This window comes from Suillus clintonianus (genome assembly GCF_016758775.1).
Source record: "Suillus clintonianus strain FC179 chromosome Unknown DEU56scaffold_11, whole genome shotgun sequence".
NCBI lineage: Eukaryota > Fungi > Basidiomycota > Agaricomycetes > Boletales > Suillaceae > Suillus > Suillus clintonianus.
The window spans coordinates 399,918-415,034 of NW_024539235.1; the positions used below are offsets into that span (position 1 = coordinate 399,918).

The following is a 15,117-nucleotide window of genomic DNA, read 5'->3' on the forward strand; positions in this document are numbered from 1 at the left end:
GCACTAAAGTTTCGGCTAATCAACGTCTCAACAACGTCAACCTTAAGAACACTACATAACTAAGTTCAGTACCGCCCCCCTATCGGCGACCAAGAGGCAGTCCTCCGCAGCATACTGCCTTGTCTGCCTCATACTATCCCCCCCATGTAGAACAACGACTGACCATTAATGAGCACACAGGCATTCTCATAAAGCGGGATCGACTGAATCCGGGTGGGAATACAACGCTGCAGGGTCAAATCAATCACTCGAGGCCCGGCGATGATCATAGCAATGACAAGGCCTCGGCGCCGACCCGTCAAACAGAGAGAAACCCTAAGAAAGCGGCATAAAGGAATGTCATTATTCCGTTGGCTCTGACCCCTTGACCTGCTCCTTATGAGTTAGATATTTCGGGAATGACGACGGGATGAAAGTAGGTGGAATGAATAGTAAAGAATGTGCATGTGTGCTCCGAGAGTGCATTCTGTTGTCTGAAAATGAGAGGACACGTGAAATATTACAAACGGAAGATCAAACGATAAGATATCACGTTCATCGTATCGGCCCCCTCCCCCTATTGCGCTCCCAGTAGGCTATTCAATGCTCTCTGTACGTCATAATCGTGTGCTTCCAGCGCCGCAACGGCTTGATTCCGACTGAAGCCCATAGCAGATAACTGCTTCACAGGTTCCACATCGTCTTCGACACCAGGTGTCACGCGCGGCTGCTCCATAACGGTCACATTCTGTGACAAATTCGATGGAGGAATGGGGGGTACAGAGTCCTGTTTCTTTCTCTTGCCAAACGGAAGGCGAATCTATGAGGCACCAATTATTAGTAATGAACCATGCAGAATAAAGATAGGACATACACTGAGCTTAGAGTGCCGCGGGGGTGGTGCAGGCTTATCGTGAGTTCCATCCTTGGCTGAAGAACTTGATGGCCGCTGCAACTTCGGAGAAATAGCTCGAGGTGGCGGCGATGTGGCACGTCGCGGAGGGGAACCAGAGCGTAACGACGTAACGCGGGGAGAAGATGACCCTCGTGGTGATGAAGGCGGCGAGACATTTGGGAATGGCTTACCACCCTCGGACGGAGGTGGTGACGCTGAGGATGTGAATGGTTTTGAAGTTCTAGAAGAGAATGAATTGTCTAGCGCTAGGGCCTGAGAGACATCAACGCCTCCGAAAGCATCTTGAAAGCTTATGCCTCCCGCGTCCGCCTGTTTTGATTCTGCCTTCTCAGGCTGAGGTGCAGTGTTTGGGGCGTTCCAGGGGCCCGATGAGAAGACTTCATCAAATGAGACCGGAGCTGCCGGCTGTGCTATAGCCACTTTCGGAGTGGCTGATATTCCATTACTAGCAGGCTGGGTGAAGAAATCTGGTGCCCCATTCGCATGTGCAGCCGCGTCTGCGGTCGTTGCAGGGACGCCATTGGCAGGTGCAGATCCGGCGGGAAGTGGTGGGAATGTAGAAGATGACGCCATCGCTGTCCCAAAGTCAAAGTTATCCTCAAAGTTGGAATCGAAGGAGAAGGCAGAAGCCGGCTGCGTGGAACCGCCATTCGAGATCTTGCCGAGCGCCTCGTCAAAGCTATTCAAACCGCTTGTTTCAGATGGTTGAAAGAGTTGTGACTGAGTAGTTTCAAGCGGCGCTGAGAAAGGAACACCAAATGCATCTACCAAAGATGTGCCATTCTGCGAGGGGGCAGCTGTGTCTGACTGAGGTGCGCTGCTGGAAACGAGGTCACGCTCGGGCACATCAGTGTTCACTCCAAAGATGTCATCAAAAGAGGTCGGTGCCTGTGAGGATATCACTTCTTCGGAGGGGGAAACCTCCTTGGCAGAGTCTGTCGAGCGGTCGACAGCTTCCGACTCGTGGCTGTCCTCGCTTTCACTCTCGGTGTCATTCACCTCCAACTCCTGGAGGTCCGTCGACAAGTCTGTCTCCTTCTCCCCCTCCTCGGGTGCGGGTTGCTGAGCATTGAAATCATCGATGGCGGGGAAGTGTGCGGCAACACTATCGAGAGATGAAACATTTGCACAGTCATGGTTAACGGGTGTGATACTGGTTGGAGGGGTGGTGAAATGTTCATCGCTCGTGGGTGACGATACGACATCATCGGAAAAGTAGGGCCCGTTCTTCACACGAGGGGTCACGACGACAAATTCGGAACCATCTGTATCAGGCGCATTGTCGGTCTGTAGCACGGGTTCTGTGTCGAATGCCTGCGAAAAGAGGTCGGTTTGCATTGTAGCCGGGGTAGCTGGAGCAGAGAGACCGGGTGGCGATGATAGGCCAGGGGGAGCAGGATAAGGAGCATCAGGGAAAGACAGGAACGGCGACTGAGATCGTGGAGTTGATACCCCCGAGGACATTGCCAACCTCTCGAAAGGGTTGTTACTCTTGACACTGATAGGGCTCATGGCTCCCGTGATATCAGGGGTGACTGGTAAAGGATGCGCAGCCGCAAAAGCAACCGAGTCTGGCGACTTAGAACGCTCCAATGCTGTCAGCGAAAGCGTAGTCACAGTCTTCTGAACTTCGGCTTCGGCTTCTTCTCTCTCCTTGATCGTATCGGCGAGATCTTGCTGTGCCTCCTCTAGCTCCTTGTCCACCTTGGTTTTCTCCGACTCCTTGGTTGCAAGTTGCTTTTTGGCAATTGCAAGAAGACCCTTCTGTTGTTTCGCGTCTTTCTTCGCCTTTTCGACATCCTGCTTCACAACAGCGATTTGCGTCGTGACCTCCGCCATCCGCCTGTTCAGGTCCCGAACCTCTTCCTTGTCACGCAAGAAAGACCCTTCGACTTCTGCTTTCTCCACTCGGACAGCGCTGAGGTCGCTCTCGTCCCTAATAAGTTCTTCCCTAACTCTCTGAATGTCGGCGATCTGAGCTGCGTGACGATCACGGAGCGTGTTCAGAAGCGAAATCTCCGTCTCATAAGATGCCTTGGCAGAAGCAAGCTGAGTCTGAAGAGCTGAAAGCTGCGCCGCCTGATTGGCGAGCGTGCTCTCGAGAGCTTCTCGTTCAGCCTTTGCGGTCTGCAGAGATCTTTGCGTGGAATTGAATTGATTCTGCACGTTCCCAATTTCTGCAGACTGGTCGTGCAAAACGGGCGGTGCATGTGTATCGTCATCATCAAGGAAATTCCTGTTCGACGCTGTTTGTTCAAAGTATCAGTATCTGCGCAGACGAAGATGCCGAGCGACCCACGAGATGTAGCTGGAGAGGAGCCAAAGGGATCCTGTGAGGGCGGTATAGGACGAGCCACAAACTTCGGAGAGAGCGGGGTACCTGTGGTTTGAGGTTGCAAGATGCTTGTTGGAGGATGCGAGGTGGTCGCCGAAGGCGGAGGCGAATCGTCCCAAAGGAGATCCCGCACGGGTTCCGGTTTTGGAGGCGCCGGTGCAGTAGCAAATGGCACTAATCCCGCTCGCATTGATGGAGGTACAAGGGTCGGGGGTAACGTACTAGGGACATCCTTGCCTGAGAGGTTGCCCTGAATGAGGTGCATTGCGACTGCGAATCCGTCACGGGTCAGACGGCCGTCGTTATTAATATCTGCGAGGTCCCTGCAAACCTAAAATGAGAAACAACAATGACCGAAGCCAGATGGTTAATAATTACAGACCAGACTTGGGCCAATACATCTTCCGGCAAGTTGGATTGGAGCATAAATGGTACTGCAACATCGCCTTCAATGTACCCTCTACGCTGCGGATCCAATGTATCGAAGAAGTGGTCTGCACCGGCCTTCTCAGCTGTGGTGACATCCCAGTTACTGGTGGATTGAGGAGCAACACCAGGGAATGCGGGTATATTTGGGGCAAGCCTGCTGGGCCCAAGGCGTCTGTTCGGAAGGGGAGGAGCCGGAGACGCCTGGCCTGTCAGCTGCGGCTGCACAGCAATCTGTCTCGGTGCTGGTGGAAAACCTGAGCTGCTGAAATTCACACTACCGCCAGTCGCGTGAACAGAAACACCTCCGGCCTGCTCGTATAAGCCGGGCGAAATAGAAGTCGGGATAGACGAAAGTTGACCGGCCATGGAGGCTTGAATTAGGTACATGGCTATGGTAAAGTCAGTTATGTCGAGTGCGCCTCGGTCTTGTGTATCGCATAAAGTCCTGTAATGGCATGAGACTTTGTCGAAGTTACAGAGACTTTTCGCACCATATTTGAGATAGTTTGTCCACAGAGAGTTTGGATTTGACGAATACGTTGCGTGCTTTGTCGCCTTGGATGAGGAAGACAATTAGCCCCTGCTATGTGCAAATGAGCTGGCGTACCATTGAGGAGGCCATTGACGGGTCCACACCCCTGGAATATCCGTGTAAATTTGGCCTTGTCTTGAGGAGACAATGGAGGTAAACTGGGAGGTGGTGACTTTGGTATTGATGCGCCAGTGCCCTGTGGAATCAAAGGTGTCTGTACGCCTTCAATTTTGGCTAAGGGTCCGGCTAAGGGCCCAATATCAGTAATGTGTCATAGTGAAAGAGCAATGAATCTCACGTTTGTTCACAAGAGACTTGTCGACCTTCTGGCCTTTCTGAGCGTGGCCCATGAGACGGACCGCAATTGAAACACCCTTCTTTGTCAAGAAGCCATTGTTATCATCATCCGCAATGTTCCAAATTTCGCCCAAGACGGTCGGTGCAAGTTTAGCACCTTGGAAGACCTTTACGGCGACGTCACCAGTGAGGATTCCGATTTTCTGGGTATCTGCCTGAGCGAATATCTGATTTACTAGTGCAAGCTCTGCGGGCGTCGGCGCAAAGTTGCTTGACATTGTGTGGGCCGTTGACGACGTTAGAAGTATAAGTTACAGAGCTACGCACTTGCTAATGGTGAGCAGGAGAAGCTTAGGGCAGCCGTTCTTGCCGACGGATCTTCCCGTTTCAATTCAGACTCAGAACAGGTCTTTTATTTGTTATTGTTTGTGTAAATTTCAATAATGACTGCACGTGACTGAGCGCGTCCACTGTACTTGAACTGACAAGTTGTAGTTCTTATCTTGCATTTACACATCTCTCTCTGCAACCGCCATTCAATTGCAAGCTTAGAAATTATGGACCAGATTACTTCCGCCCTCGCTCCTTCCAGAATCTCCCAAAAAACCGCCGTCTCTGGCTCAGCACCTGACGGTCCTGGTAGTGTGACAAAACGGTGAGAGTGCCGCCACCTTTAAGGCTAACATCTATGCTCACTGTCATTCTACAGCCTGAGCAACGAGCTCATGACCTTGATGGTGAGCATGTGTACTAGCCGTACTTTTTTTATTGAACTCTCAGTACTTGCTAGATGTCATCATCTCCTGGTATCGTGAGTGATCCTCGTGTGTACCCCATACTTCTCTCTCATAAACCACTTAGTCCGCCTTCCCGAAAAGTGATGCAAACCTGTTCGAATGGGTGGGAACGATAGAAGGCCCGGCTGGGACTGTATGTCGCGCACGCATGAAACCATTGTCGTTCAATGCTAACTACTGCGCTAGATTTATGTTGGACTATCATTTCGAATCTCCATATCATTCCCCAGCAATTACCCATACTCGCCACCAACGATCAAGTTCGACACTCCCTGTTATCATCCCAACGTTGACATTGTAGGAGGGGCGATCTGTCTTGACATCTTGCAGGTTTGCCACATTTTCCTGTCAATAATACACAACCCTCAGAATTTGTCCAGGACAAGTGGTCCGCCGTTTATAGCGTGCAAACCGTGTTATTGTCGTTGCAATCGCTACTAGGAGGTTAGTTGTGAGACTTGACAGTGTATAGTTTCTTACTTACCTTCTACAGAACCCAACAATGCTTCTCCGCTTAATGGTGACGCTGCAGGGTTATGGAATCAGCCTGAATGTCAGTCGCTTTAATATGCGAGACCGCGGTTTCTCATTATTCTTCTTATAGCCTTCAAAGCTCAACTGCTGAAACACTACCGCCCGATTGAGAGCTCCACATGATACTGTTCTCATGATGTATCGCTTTGATAGGTTAGGGCTGTTGGCTCTTTGTTATTCTATACGTCGATCGTAGTGTTTTCGGACTGGCACATTTGTAGATGGCGATATGTTGCCCTTCTCGATGTATACCCCGCCTTTGTTTTCTGTGATCCAATGGGGTAATCGGAATTAAGCTTTGAATGTGGAAGCTAAATGCCAGCTTTTGCCAGCTCACGCACACAGCCCATTTCAAGTTTGAACCACATTCCTTCCACTATTCGATTTAGCAGGTCTTGTCGAAACTACGTGTCTCTCTTTGTTCTATCTGTCTTTATCCTTGCGTGTTTGTATTGTCGTCTGCTATCCGAGACTAGTATAAAGGCGTTTGGTTCGTTCTTATTGCATTTCCCTTGACCTTGATAATTAAATCGGCTCCTAGCAGTCTGAATTACATTCATTTCGCTTGTAATCATGCCCCGAGGCCCACGTCGTCCACCTCCTTCTGCTCTCCGTCTCGTGCAGGGTCCTCTCCCACCACGCGCCACTCCAAAGCACATCCTCCCTTCCTTTCCTTGTCCCGCTTTCCAACCAGAGGCTGCCCTCCCTCATGGGCCTATGCCCCAATCCCGGACACGCCGCGCAGATCCAGCGCGGCTTACGTTCCCTGACCTGCCACCTCTGGATGTAGAGTTTGCAAATACTCATAGCAGGTCCGGATCATCTACTCCAACATCATCGCCCACATCGGGGCAGCGCATGCGTGGCCCCTGGAATCACTCGAGTTGTATTAGCGTGCAGTTGGACATCAACAGTCTAATTGCGCTACCAGAGCCTGTGGCATTCTGTCAATAGCTCGTGGTATTTGTGTGGAAGAGCTGTATGATAGGGTTGGATATCGGTTTCTACAGCTGGGCTGAGTGGTATTTTACTGTTTTCTTATGAGACTGGTGCTCAAGATCATTTGTGGCTATGTATATGTAAATGCAAAGATGCTCGATGCTCGATGCATATATTGTGTACATCTTGAGTCTGAACCTCAGTTGATCTAGATTGTTCGGTCCTGACGATGGCTGCGGATGATCTGCGCCCCCTTAAAATGGTGTTTCGTGTGCCCTCGACCATCTCTGGCACTCCCACCGTCTATCGCCGTCGGCGTGTTCCCGGCGGGCCCTTGCCCTCGAGGTTCCATGCGACCCATCAGCCGTTTTTGCTGCGGTTGCTGCGAGCGTCTAAAGTGGTCACTACCTCATAATGGTATGTCTTGCCCATGTGTGGGTGATTCTTTTCTGCTGACCTTTTCCCAGTTCATTTTGTTGGTTGACATACACGCTGGTTGTTTTCCCGGACACGCCTCATTCTGAGAAAGCGCAGTCAGTTCCAAGGTCGAGTATGCCGCCATCTGAGGGAACACGTCGCTGTGCAGATGAGCTATAATTGGAGCCGCCGGTGTGATATCCATAAGTAAAAGTTCCCTTGAATGTCATATCCTGTATCATTTCTACAGAGTCGTTGGTGTTGATGATTCGTTTTAGACTGGCTTAGCTTCTGATGATTGGTTCGGTCGGATCAGGTGCACTGTCACTGGAGGATCAGCAACTGTCCGTGCATGGTCACGCACAGCGCTGAACCTTCCTTTATATGTCAAGCAAACAAGTTTCATTTGATGCCCTGGAGGGCGGCTCCGACCTCTCAATGGAAATTCATTGATGTGGTTGCAGGACGAGGTTGAAACATTGACGCTATTGATAGAGAAGCGAGAGAAGCACGGGTGTTACGACCATGCCGGTTCGTCATTATTTTGCTTCTGATTCTAATGGTCTTTGTGTGCACTCTTGGGGGTTGTATTCACGTTGCCGTCCGTGATTTTCGTGTGTGCAGTATAGCCTGAGTCGGTGCTGTGTGGTTTGCAGTGATTTTAGAGTAGGAACGTGTATATAGTGATATTGAAATCAGGGTGGCGTGAGGTGTGTTCTGGTTTGGCCACGAGCCTTATTTTCGGCGTTCATCATCCTCTTGAGTTTCTTGTACGCTTTTTGTCTGTTCGCCTTGTTTTTTCTCTCTCTCTCTTCAACTGCCGTTACGACTTAAAGCTAATCAAAGTTGAAGACCAAGGAAATCCAAGGTTTTCTTCTACCATCATGACAAGCTCTCCAACGCCAGACATCGCCTCTTTATCTCTAAACCCTCAATCTCAACGCCTCCATGACACTTACGATTATGACCAGAGCGCGAGGCAGCAGTATCAGTTCAACCAGCAACTTTCACCTCAGTATAATCCTCTAGGCGGTATGAATCCATCTCCTCTCAAGATGAAGCCCATCCGTGCTGCTCTTCCCACCGTCAGTCAATTTCTTTTAAAAACATTAACTTGTAATCTCAATATCTATCTACCTATCTATCTTATAGCAATGGCTTGATAACTCAATGGTCATCCCTGATAATCGCTCTCTATCCCCTCACAACAATTCAGATTTCTCTTCTTCCGGTAGTTCCCCCCCTTTAGGTCATCTACAAGCTTCTTCTCTTGCTCCTTCGACGCCTAACCAAAATCCTGACGATGAGGTTATACCAACCGCCATCGTCGTCAAGAACATTCCTTTCAACGTCAAGCGCGAGACTCTCCTTGATATCATCGTTAGTTCATCAATTTTGCCACGATGACATTTGACTCACGTCTCTATTTTAGGCTTCTTTGTCTATCCCTACCCCCTACGCGTTTAACTATCACCTGGATCAACAGGGCTCTTTCCGTGGTCTCGCATTTGCTAATTTTCGTCAAGCGGCAGACGCTGACGCAGTCGTGGCTGCTTTGAATGGATTCGATGTCCAAGGCCGTAAGCTTCGTGTCGAGTACAAGAAAGTTCTTCAAGCCGGAGAAAAAGAGCGTATCGAAAGAGAAAAGGCTATCAGGCGGATGCGCTCCATGCAACTCGAAAAGGAGCAACAACAGGCAGTTCACCAGTCATATGATGACTTTGGTCCCGTCACAGCCCCCGCTTTCACCCCGCAGCGATCCTTCTCTTCTGGTGCCTATCAACAGCAACAGTACTCACCTCCGCCTATGCCTCAACTTCCAATCTCTCAGCCATTTAACCCCGCAGCATCCCCTCCCATTGCCCCCGCGACACCAAATCCATCCGAGAAGTCTTCGTCCTCCAATGAACTGGATCTCAATGATCCTTCTACTTTGGAAATCTATTCTCGCATTTTACTTTTCAAGGACGACAGAATGAGGGACGAGCTCGCTTTCTCGAGGACACTCTCACCCAAACAAAGGAGGGTGGTTCACTTGATTGCACAGAAGTTGGGCGTGTATCACTATTCGGTTGGAGAAGGCGATGAAAGGTACGCCGTCGTAACTCGAATCGATCCTAACAGGGTGGGTCTTTCCCTACATGCCAAGCCTTTAGTCAGTCCCTGATAATTGAATCCACAGACTCAACGAGCTCAGGCCGCGACCCTGTCGCGCGCCCCATCTGCATATCTCTCTGCATCTTCCTCACAAACGCTTGCAAACTCTTTACGCATGAAGAAGTCGATGCCTGATATGAAAACCTTGCACACTCAAGCACCCCGCCTGACAACTCGTGCGTCGAATGGCAATATTAGGGAAGGTTACGCAACGATTGCTTCTCCTTCTCGTCGTTCTCCGGGTGGTTTCGGTTCGCTCTTTAGCAGCAACTTTGGTAGTTCTGCCATCCCGCCTGTTCCCAGCCTGCCATCCAGCGTCACTGGAATGAATGGTGGTAGTTTGAATGAGGGTAGTAGTGTTGTCAGACAACCACGAGGCCCCGGCGCAGGCGGCTTTGGTCTGCGTCGCGGAACAAACAGTGATCAAGCACGTGGCAATGGACTAGAAGCCAGATCTCACGAGCCGCTGGAAATATAGAACCCGCCACACACCCTCAGGCCTTTCTCCTCATTTACGCTTTTGAGAGTCCCACAATCAGGGTTGGATGGTGCTCGTATTGATTGTTCCCGCGTAGCTTGATTGCTTGCTGGTTCCTTTCGCTGTTATGGTTTTCTGGTTCTGATTTTTTGTATACCGCACCATCAACACAATTAAACGTCTCCTCCATCTCTCAAAAGTCGACCTTCCCTACTCGTAATTTCCTTGTACTTTCGTTGTCTGGATCGCTCTCTTACACCTTTGCTTTCCTTTCTCTGGATTCTCTTGCTTCAACCATTTTATACATATCATAGGCCTGCTTGAATATGTAAATATATGCTGCTTGATGCACCATAGGTCTTGCTTTCGCCGGGACGGTGCTTCGCGTTGGGGCGCTTTATATTCATGTATTTTTTAAGGCTTTTACCAAACAAACTTGAAGGAGTGATCCGAGCCGGATTGAGACGCGTCCATAGCTGCTTCTTCACGTCTACTTCCACTTCCACTTCCACAAAACCTACGCCCTGGTCAGTTCACAGATGCCGAGCTCAGCTATCATCCACGCCGCGTGCTTCGCGGTTGGTGCAGTAGTGGGAGGGGGTGTGGTCAGCGCCGTGGCTTCTAGGAAGAGGCAAATCCCTATAAGTACCACCTCAGCCAACACGTCCATAGCTCCTCCCATAATTGAAATGGGTCAGAGTGGTGGTGCGAAACTCTCGAGTGCTGTTTCAGCCTCTGCGCTGTCATCCCCGGTCTTAAAATACGGTCACCCAGGTGAATTGCGTGCTGGATGATGATGATTTTGTTTATGTTGCCTGAACTTGGATTTTGAATAGGTCCTGTACCAGACCTCTTGGTTCGCAAAGCGTATACAGCTGCGTATGACCGGAGACTGAGGCACCCGGCATGGGTGTGTCATTTTTCTATGCTTCAGCAGTCATTCTTCTTTCATTAACTGACATTACATTCATAGACTGCAGAGCATCTTACTCTCGCATCTTTGGGCAAATCCACTCAGCAGCGTCCCTCAGGGGACGGGTCAGGAGGCGACCGCTCAAACTCGACGTTCGCAGAGGATGAATCCCTCCCGGCGATGTTCCGCGCGAGGCTGCAAGATTACTTCCGAAGTGGGTATGATCGTGGACATATGTATGTACGCCGAGACTTTTTGAGGGGGCGGGTCTTGATGAGCTTGAAGGGTTCCTGCTGCAGACGCCAAGCTCTCTCAGGAAGCTATGAATGAAACGTTCTTACTGTCGAATATTGCTCCTCAAGTCGGCGTTGGCTTCAACCGCCATTGTAAGTAGGTGCTACAGGAGACGTTTCAAGGCTGATTTTTGCTTCGTAGATTGGGCGTACTTGGAAGACTGGTGTAGACGCCTCACAGGGTCTTTCTCTGATGTTTACGTTTTTACAATCCCGTTGTATCTCCCCCGCAAAGATGCAGATGGTAAATTCCGCGTGGTCAGTCTAGGCCCTCGTTATTTATTGTATGATTCCCATTTTTTTGCAGACGTATGAACTTATTGGTTCCCCGCCGAACGTCGCGGTCCCGACACACTTTGCCAAAGTGGTGTTGGCCTCGAGACCTTTGTCACCTTCAACGCCAGACGCGCTAGAAATTTCTACGGGCGCGTTTGTGCTCCCGAATGCCATTATTCCTGATGATGCGCCTCTAGAGGGTTTCGTCACGCCAGGTAGGCGCACAAACCTTTGAATGCTGGGCGCACGACTAATGTGCTGCACTTAGTTGATGTCGTAGAACGTGCCGCTGGCCTCAATCTATTCTCAGATGCCGTAAAAGCCAATTCCAAGCATATCTGCAAGAGCACGAAATGCGATGTGGTGGTACGCAGATTTGATGATGCACAAAAGCGGCCAGATATGCGTCGGGCTATATCTGCCCCCAAGTAATAGAGCACCAGATATATCGATGGGTAGAACAATATAGGGAATATACGTTAGAAATCCGACAGCATATCTTTGATGCTTAACCAGTAGTCCTCATCCACCCGTGTCTTTATCTCACCCTTGGTTAACCAAGCAAAGTCTTGTGCACGCGTCCGGTTTGGGCGGACTTGACCAGCCATGATATGTGCTTTATAGAAAAAGACCACATCCTGCAGAGCTGTCAGTAAAAGATACAGGCTACTGGAAGCAGGACAAACCTTCTCGGCGCTGTCTGCATTGGCTGGTGAAGGAGGGTGGAATACGCCTATCGGATTCCGGCTGACTATCCAAGTGTCCATAAGGTTTCCACACTCGACTTCAAGTCCACGGGTTGCTGCCTGATTGGGGAAGAATATAAGGACAAGCAATTCAGAGACGGATCAATCTACTGACATGATGCAAAAGCTCTCCCTTGTCCACACTTCCCTGAGGGAACCTCCACGCGGCAATCCCATTTTCCTGCTTTTGTAGTAATAGGTATAGGTTTCGCTGACCACGTCTATGCAGGTTTTTGAGGTCCGAGTTAATGTCAGCTTCATGAACACGCGGCATGGCCTCTTCTTCGTCGCGCATAGTAGCCTCGGCAAGCTTTTCAGCCTCGCTCGTCTCCCCGGTCTGCATACCAAAAGGCGCACCAAACGCCTTGCGCTCGCGTCTTCGCTCCTCTATGTTGAACCGCGACTCAAGAGGTGAACCCTGTTTGAAGTAAAAGTCATAAGGAAACGGGTTGTGCAGCGCGCGGTGGATGCGGGCTTGGTAGGCGTAGTAGGCTTTCTCGAAGGCCGTTGGTGTGCGGGTAATTATGGGAGATCGGTTCAGAATGATTCCAGTGTGTAAGATGGGCCGTGCAGCCTTCTTTGACAGTGCGGCATCTACTTGCGCGACCTCAGGTGCTGCAGATGCTGCACAAGCTTCGGTCGCAAGACCGCGAAGCAGACATGCTGCCAAAAAATGTTAGAAAAGGTGTTAGGAGCGCTAAAAGGATGTCACGTACCTTTGGGTGCGCGTTTGCACGATGACAACACCGTTCTCGAGAACATAAAGACTGAACGGAAACTGACTCTGCAGAATTCAATTGAAGTGAGAATTAAGGGTGGTCGTGACCCCCCCTTGTGTGTGAGAAATGGCCCAAAGGTGGTCCACTGTGCAGACGCGAATGCTAGTAGTGGACAATATTGTCGGGACAAGCTACAATGTCCCTCTCCTTCGTTTCAAATGCACATCTCGATGAGAGCTCTGCAAAGATAAGGTCAAAGCCTGTCCCATGGGAGGTCCGTCAACCAGATTTCATTAGCGTATGACACTCATCCCGGAGTCAGGGATACCAACGTGCCGAACTAGTGACTTCGGAGGAGCTGGCTCTCATCAAGAAGGTGGACAGACAGCCCAGGGCAAAGGTGGAATCTATCCATTTGTCCGATGGCCAAACATATGCCCTACTATACCTCCGGCTTCTTAAGAAGCTCCAAAGGGTCGATACCATGCAATGCCTCCTAGTCTTAATTGCAGATGCACTCCTGGGTATGTTTCATCTCGGACGTTTTGAAACGAATACATGATTCATTTGTCTGTAGATCATGATGAGCGGATACCGCTCTTCGCGAGAGTCGCTCAGTCTGACCCCGACCTCCCGTATGCCCCTCTCATCAGGTACGCGACTTCGAGTCTTCAACCTGATTGCGAGACTGACAGCATGATTTCAGAACTCTAGAAGCTCAAGATGACTTTGTTCAACTCAAATCCGCTCAAATACTGACCGTGCTGCTGAGGTGCGCGTAATCTGCCTTCCTCAAGTCCATTATTGATGTCATGTCTGCTCAGCTCGGAATCAACTCCCCTTCAGCACCAGCACCTTCAGCCATTCCTGAAGGTTCTCGCCTCACTCGTGCAGAGCCAGTCACAAAACAAGCGTGACGTCGCAGTTCAGTGCTTAGAGTCTCTTCTCGCTCGTCCAGAATGCCGCAGGGCAGTATGGGCCATCCCTGGAATATTAGCAGGGTGAGCATTTATCGCATCGCTGATCAGTTCACGCTTTAACTGATCGAATAGGTTCGTTGAGATCCTTCTCCATAAACCTGGCCCTCAGATGAGCTACCAAGTGATCTTCTGCATTTGGTTGCTTTCATTCGAGCAAGATGTCGCTGAACAAATCAACAAGTGAGGGTTTTAGTCGCGTCATCGTGAAATTTTCTCAAATTTTTGAAGGAAATACGATATTATACCTTTGTTGATCACAGTGGCACAGGCTGCCGTGAAAGAGAAAGTTATTCGCGTTATTATTGCCACTTTCAGTGTAGGTGTAGGTCCTCTCTTCGGGGACGTCTGATGTTGATGTTCTTGAAGAATTTGATTACGAAGGCGCCTTCCGAGAATCTTCCGGCTATGCTCGTCGCGCAGCTTCTTCCGTTCTCGAAAAACCTTTCAACTCGCAAATGGTCTGACGAGGACATCTTGGAGGACGTACAATACGTCAGAGATGAACTAGAACGCAACTTTGAAAGCCTGACGTGAGTGTATCTGATACCGCTTAATCTCCTACTGATTGCTGGGATGCAGGACGTACGATGAATACATGTCAGAGCTGGCATCTGGTCATCTGTCATGGACACCAGTACATGAGTCAGATGCCTTCTGGCGGGAAAATGCATCGAAATTGAATGATAGAGACTATGAGCAGTTGAAGTAATGACGACCTCTTATGTCAATTGCTCGGTGGCTGATCCCTACTTCAGGACCCTCATCAGACTACTAGGCTCCGACGACCCCGTCGTCCTGGCTGTTGCAGTTCACGATCTTGGGCAGTATGTGAAGCATTACGAACGGGGAAAGAGGTAAGCAAAGCCACATGATCCTGAACATTGCATTTATCTGATCTTTTTCAAAGAATAATTACAGACTTGGGGGGTAAAGCCCGCGCGATGGAGCTCATGACTCATCCAGATCCGGATGTACGCTACCATGCCTTGCTATCAGTGCAGGAGCTCGTCAGTCATCCTTGGTCAGCGGTATAGTGCACACTTGGACATTGATATTGTCAGCACGCACAATCTCTGTCATGCTGTATGTTGCAGCTACCTGTTGTATCTCGTCGTACATGCCGTATATTGCATACGTACGTGCCAACACCATTCCTCTTTTTCGTCTGCAATGCCGGCGTGTTCGTTTCATCATGTTTGTTGCACGTTTCATGGTATCATCACCCTCCCGAAATATGTAATGTGATGCGTTCATTGCAGTTCCCGAAAAAGACAACATCGATATTCTGCAGCATGCAGTTCCTTAGGATCGTGAACCCTGTAAGGCAGCAGTGCGGTTTGGAAATTCTCTCGTATGATTCGATCCGTTACAAATGGGCTA

General features: G+C 49.9%; 7 protein-coding genes across 7 annotated transcripts; 5 read left to right on the forward strand and 2 right to left on the reverse strand.

Moving 5' to 3' along the window:
- Positions 1-556: 556 nt before the first annotated feature.
- Positions 557-4,766, reverse strand: DEU56DRAFT_869486 (uncharacterized protein; the record flags this gene model as incomplete). The annotated part of the gene is made up of 7 exons (XM_041355560.1): positions 557-799; positions 854-3,141; positions 3,195-3,553; positions 3,613-4,104; positions 4,151-4,214; positions 4,267-4,437; positions 4,490-4,766. 7 exons carry the CDS (start codon positions 4,764-4,766, stop codon positions 557-559), a joined length of 3,894 nt encoding a protein of 1,297 aa, XP_041212471.1.
- Positions 4,767-4,966: 200 nt separating this feature from the next.
- On the forward strand, positions 4,967-6,153 carry DEU56DRAFT_781533 (ubiquitin-conjugating enzyme/RWD-like protein). The gene is made up of 8 exons (XM_041352044.1): positions 4,967-5,143; positions 5,198-5,225; positions 5,279-5,299; positions 5,350-5,418; positions 5,472-5,615; positions 5,666-5,729; positions 5,779-5,838; positions 5,890-6,153. The coding sequence occupies exons 1-8, from the start codon at positions 5,046-5,048 to the stop codon at positions 5,940-5,942; spliced, it is 537 nt and encodes a 178-aa protein (XP_041212472.1). The 5' UTR covers positions 4,967-5,045; the 3' UTR covers positions 5,943-6,153.
- Positions 6,154-6,980, forward strand: DEU56DRAFT_881348 (uncharacterized protein). The gene is made up of 2 exons (XM_041356102.1): positions 6,154-6,309; positions 6,361-6,980. Exon 2 carries the CDS (start codon positions 6,393-6,395, stop codon positions 6,771-6,773), a length of 381 nt encoding a protein of 126 aa, XP_041212473.1. The 5' UTR covers positions 6,154-6,309; positions 6,361-6,392; the 3' UTR covers positions 6,774-6,980.
- A 914-nt stretch (positions 6,981-7,894) lies between these two features.
- Positions 7,895-10,252, forward strand: DEU56DRAFT_851567 (uncharacterized protein). The gene is made up of 4 exons (XM_041355196.1): positions 7,895-8,260; positions 8,328-8,555; positions 8,608-9,300; positions 9,358-10,252. Exons 1-4 carry the CDS (start codon positions 8,060-8,062, stop codon positions 9,808-9,810), a joined length of 1,575 nt encoding a protein of 524 aa, XP_041212474.1. The 5' UTR covers positions 7,895-8,059; the 3' UTR covers positions 9,811-10,252.
- A 97-nt stretch (positions 10,253-10,349) lies between these two features.
- Positions 10,350-11,934, forward strand: DEU56DRAFT_924833 (uncharacterized protein; the record flags this gene model as incomplete). The annotated part of the gene is made up of 7 exons (XM_041358562.1): positions 10,350-10,584; positions 10,647-10,720; positions 10,784-10,959; positions 11,009-11,109; positions 11,159-11,274; positions 11,324-11,507; positions 11,561-11,934. The coding sequence occupies 7 exons, from the start codon at positions 10,350-10,352 to the stop codon at positions 11,722-11,724; spliced, it is 1,050 nt and encodes a 349-aa protein (XP_041212475.1). The 3' UTR covers positions 11,725-11,934.
- On the reverse strand, positions 11,772-12,800 carry DEU56DRAFT_908994 (39S mitochondrial ribosomal protein L46-domain-containing protein; the record flags this gene model as incomplete). Its single annotated transcript, XM_041357057.1, has 4 exons — positions 11,772-11,930; positions 11,979-12,098; positions 12,154-12,701; positions 12,755-12,800. 4 exons carry the CDS (start codon positions 12,798-12,800, stop codon positions 11,772-11,774), a joined length of 873 nt encoding a protein of 290 aa, XP_041212476.1.
- Positions 12,801-12,885: 85 nt separating this feature from the next.
- On the forward strand, positions 12,886-15,103 carry DEU56DRAFT_781545 (ATPase V1 complex subunit H). Its single transcript, XM_041352045.1, has 11 exons — positions 12,886-13,031; positions 13,080-13,281; positions 13,335-13,410; positions 13,464-13,529; positions 13,582-13,758; positions 13,810-13,917; positions 13,966-14,053; positions 14,104-14,267; positions 14,317-14,442; positions 14,493-14,591; positions 14,645-15,103. The coding sequence occupies exons 1-11, from the start codon at positions 12,954-12,956 to the stop codon at positions 14,769-14,771; spliced, it is 1,311 nt and encodes a 436-aa protein (XP_041212477.1). The 5' UTR covers positions 12,886-12,953; the 3' UTR covers positions 14,772-15,103.
- Positions 15,104-15,117: the final 14 nt, after the last annotated feature.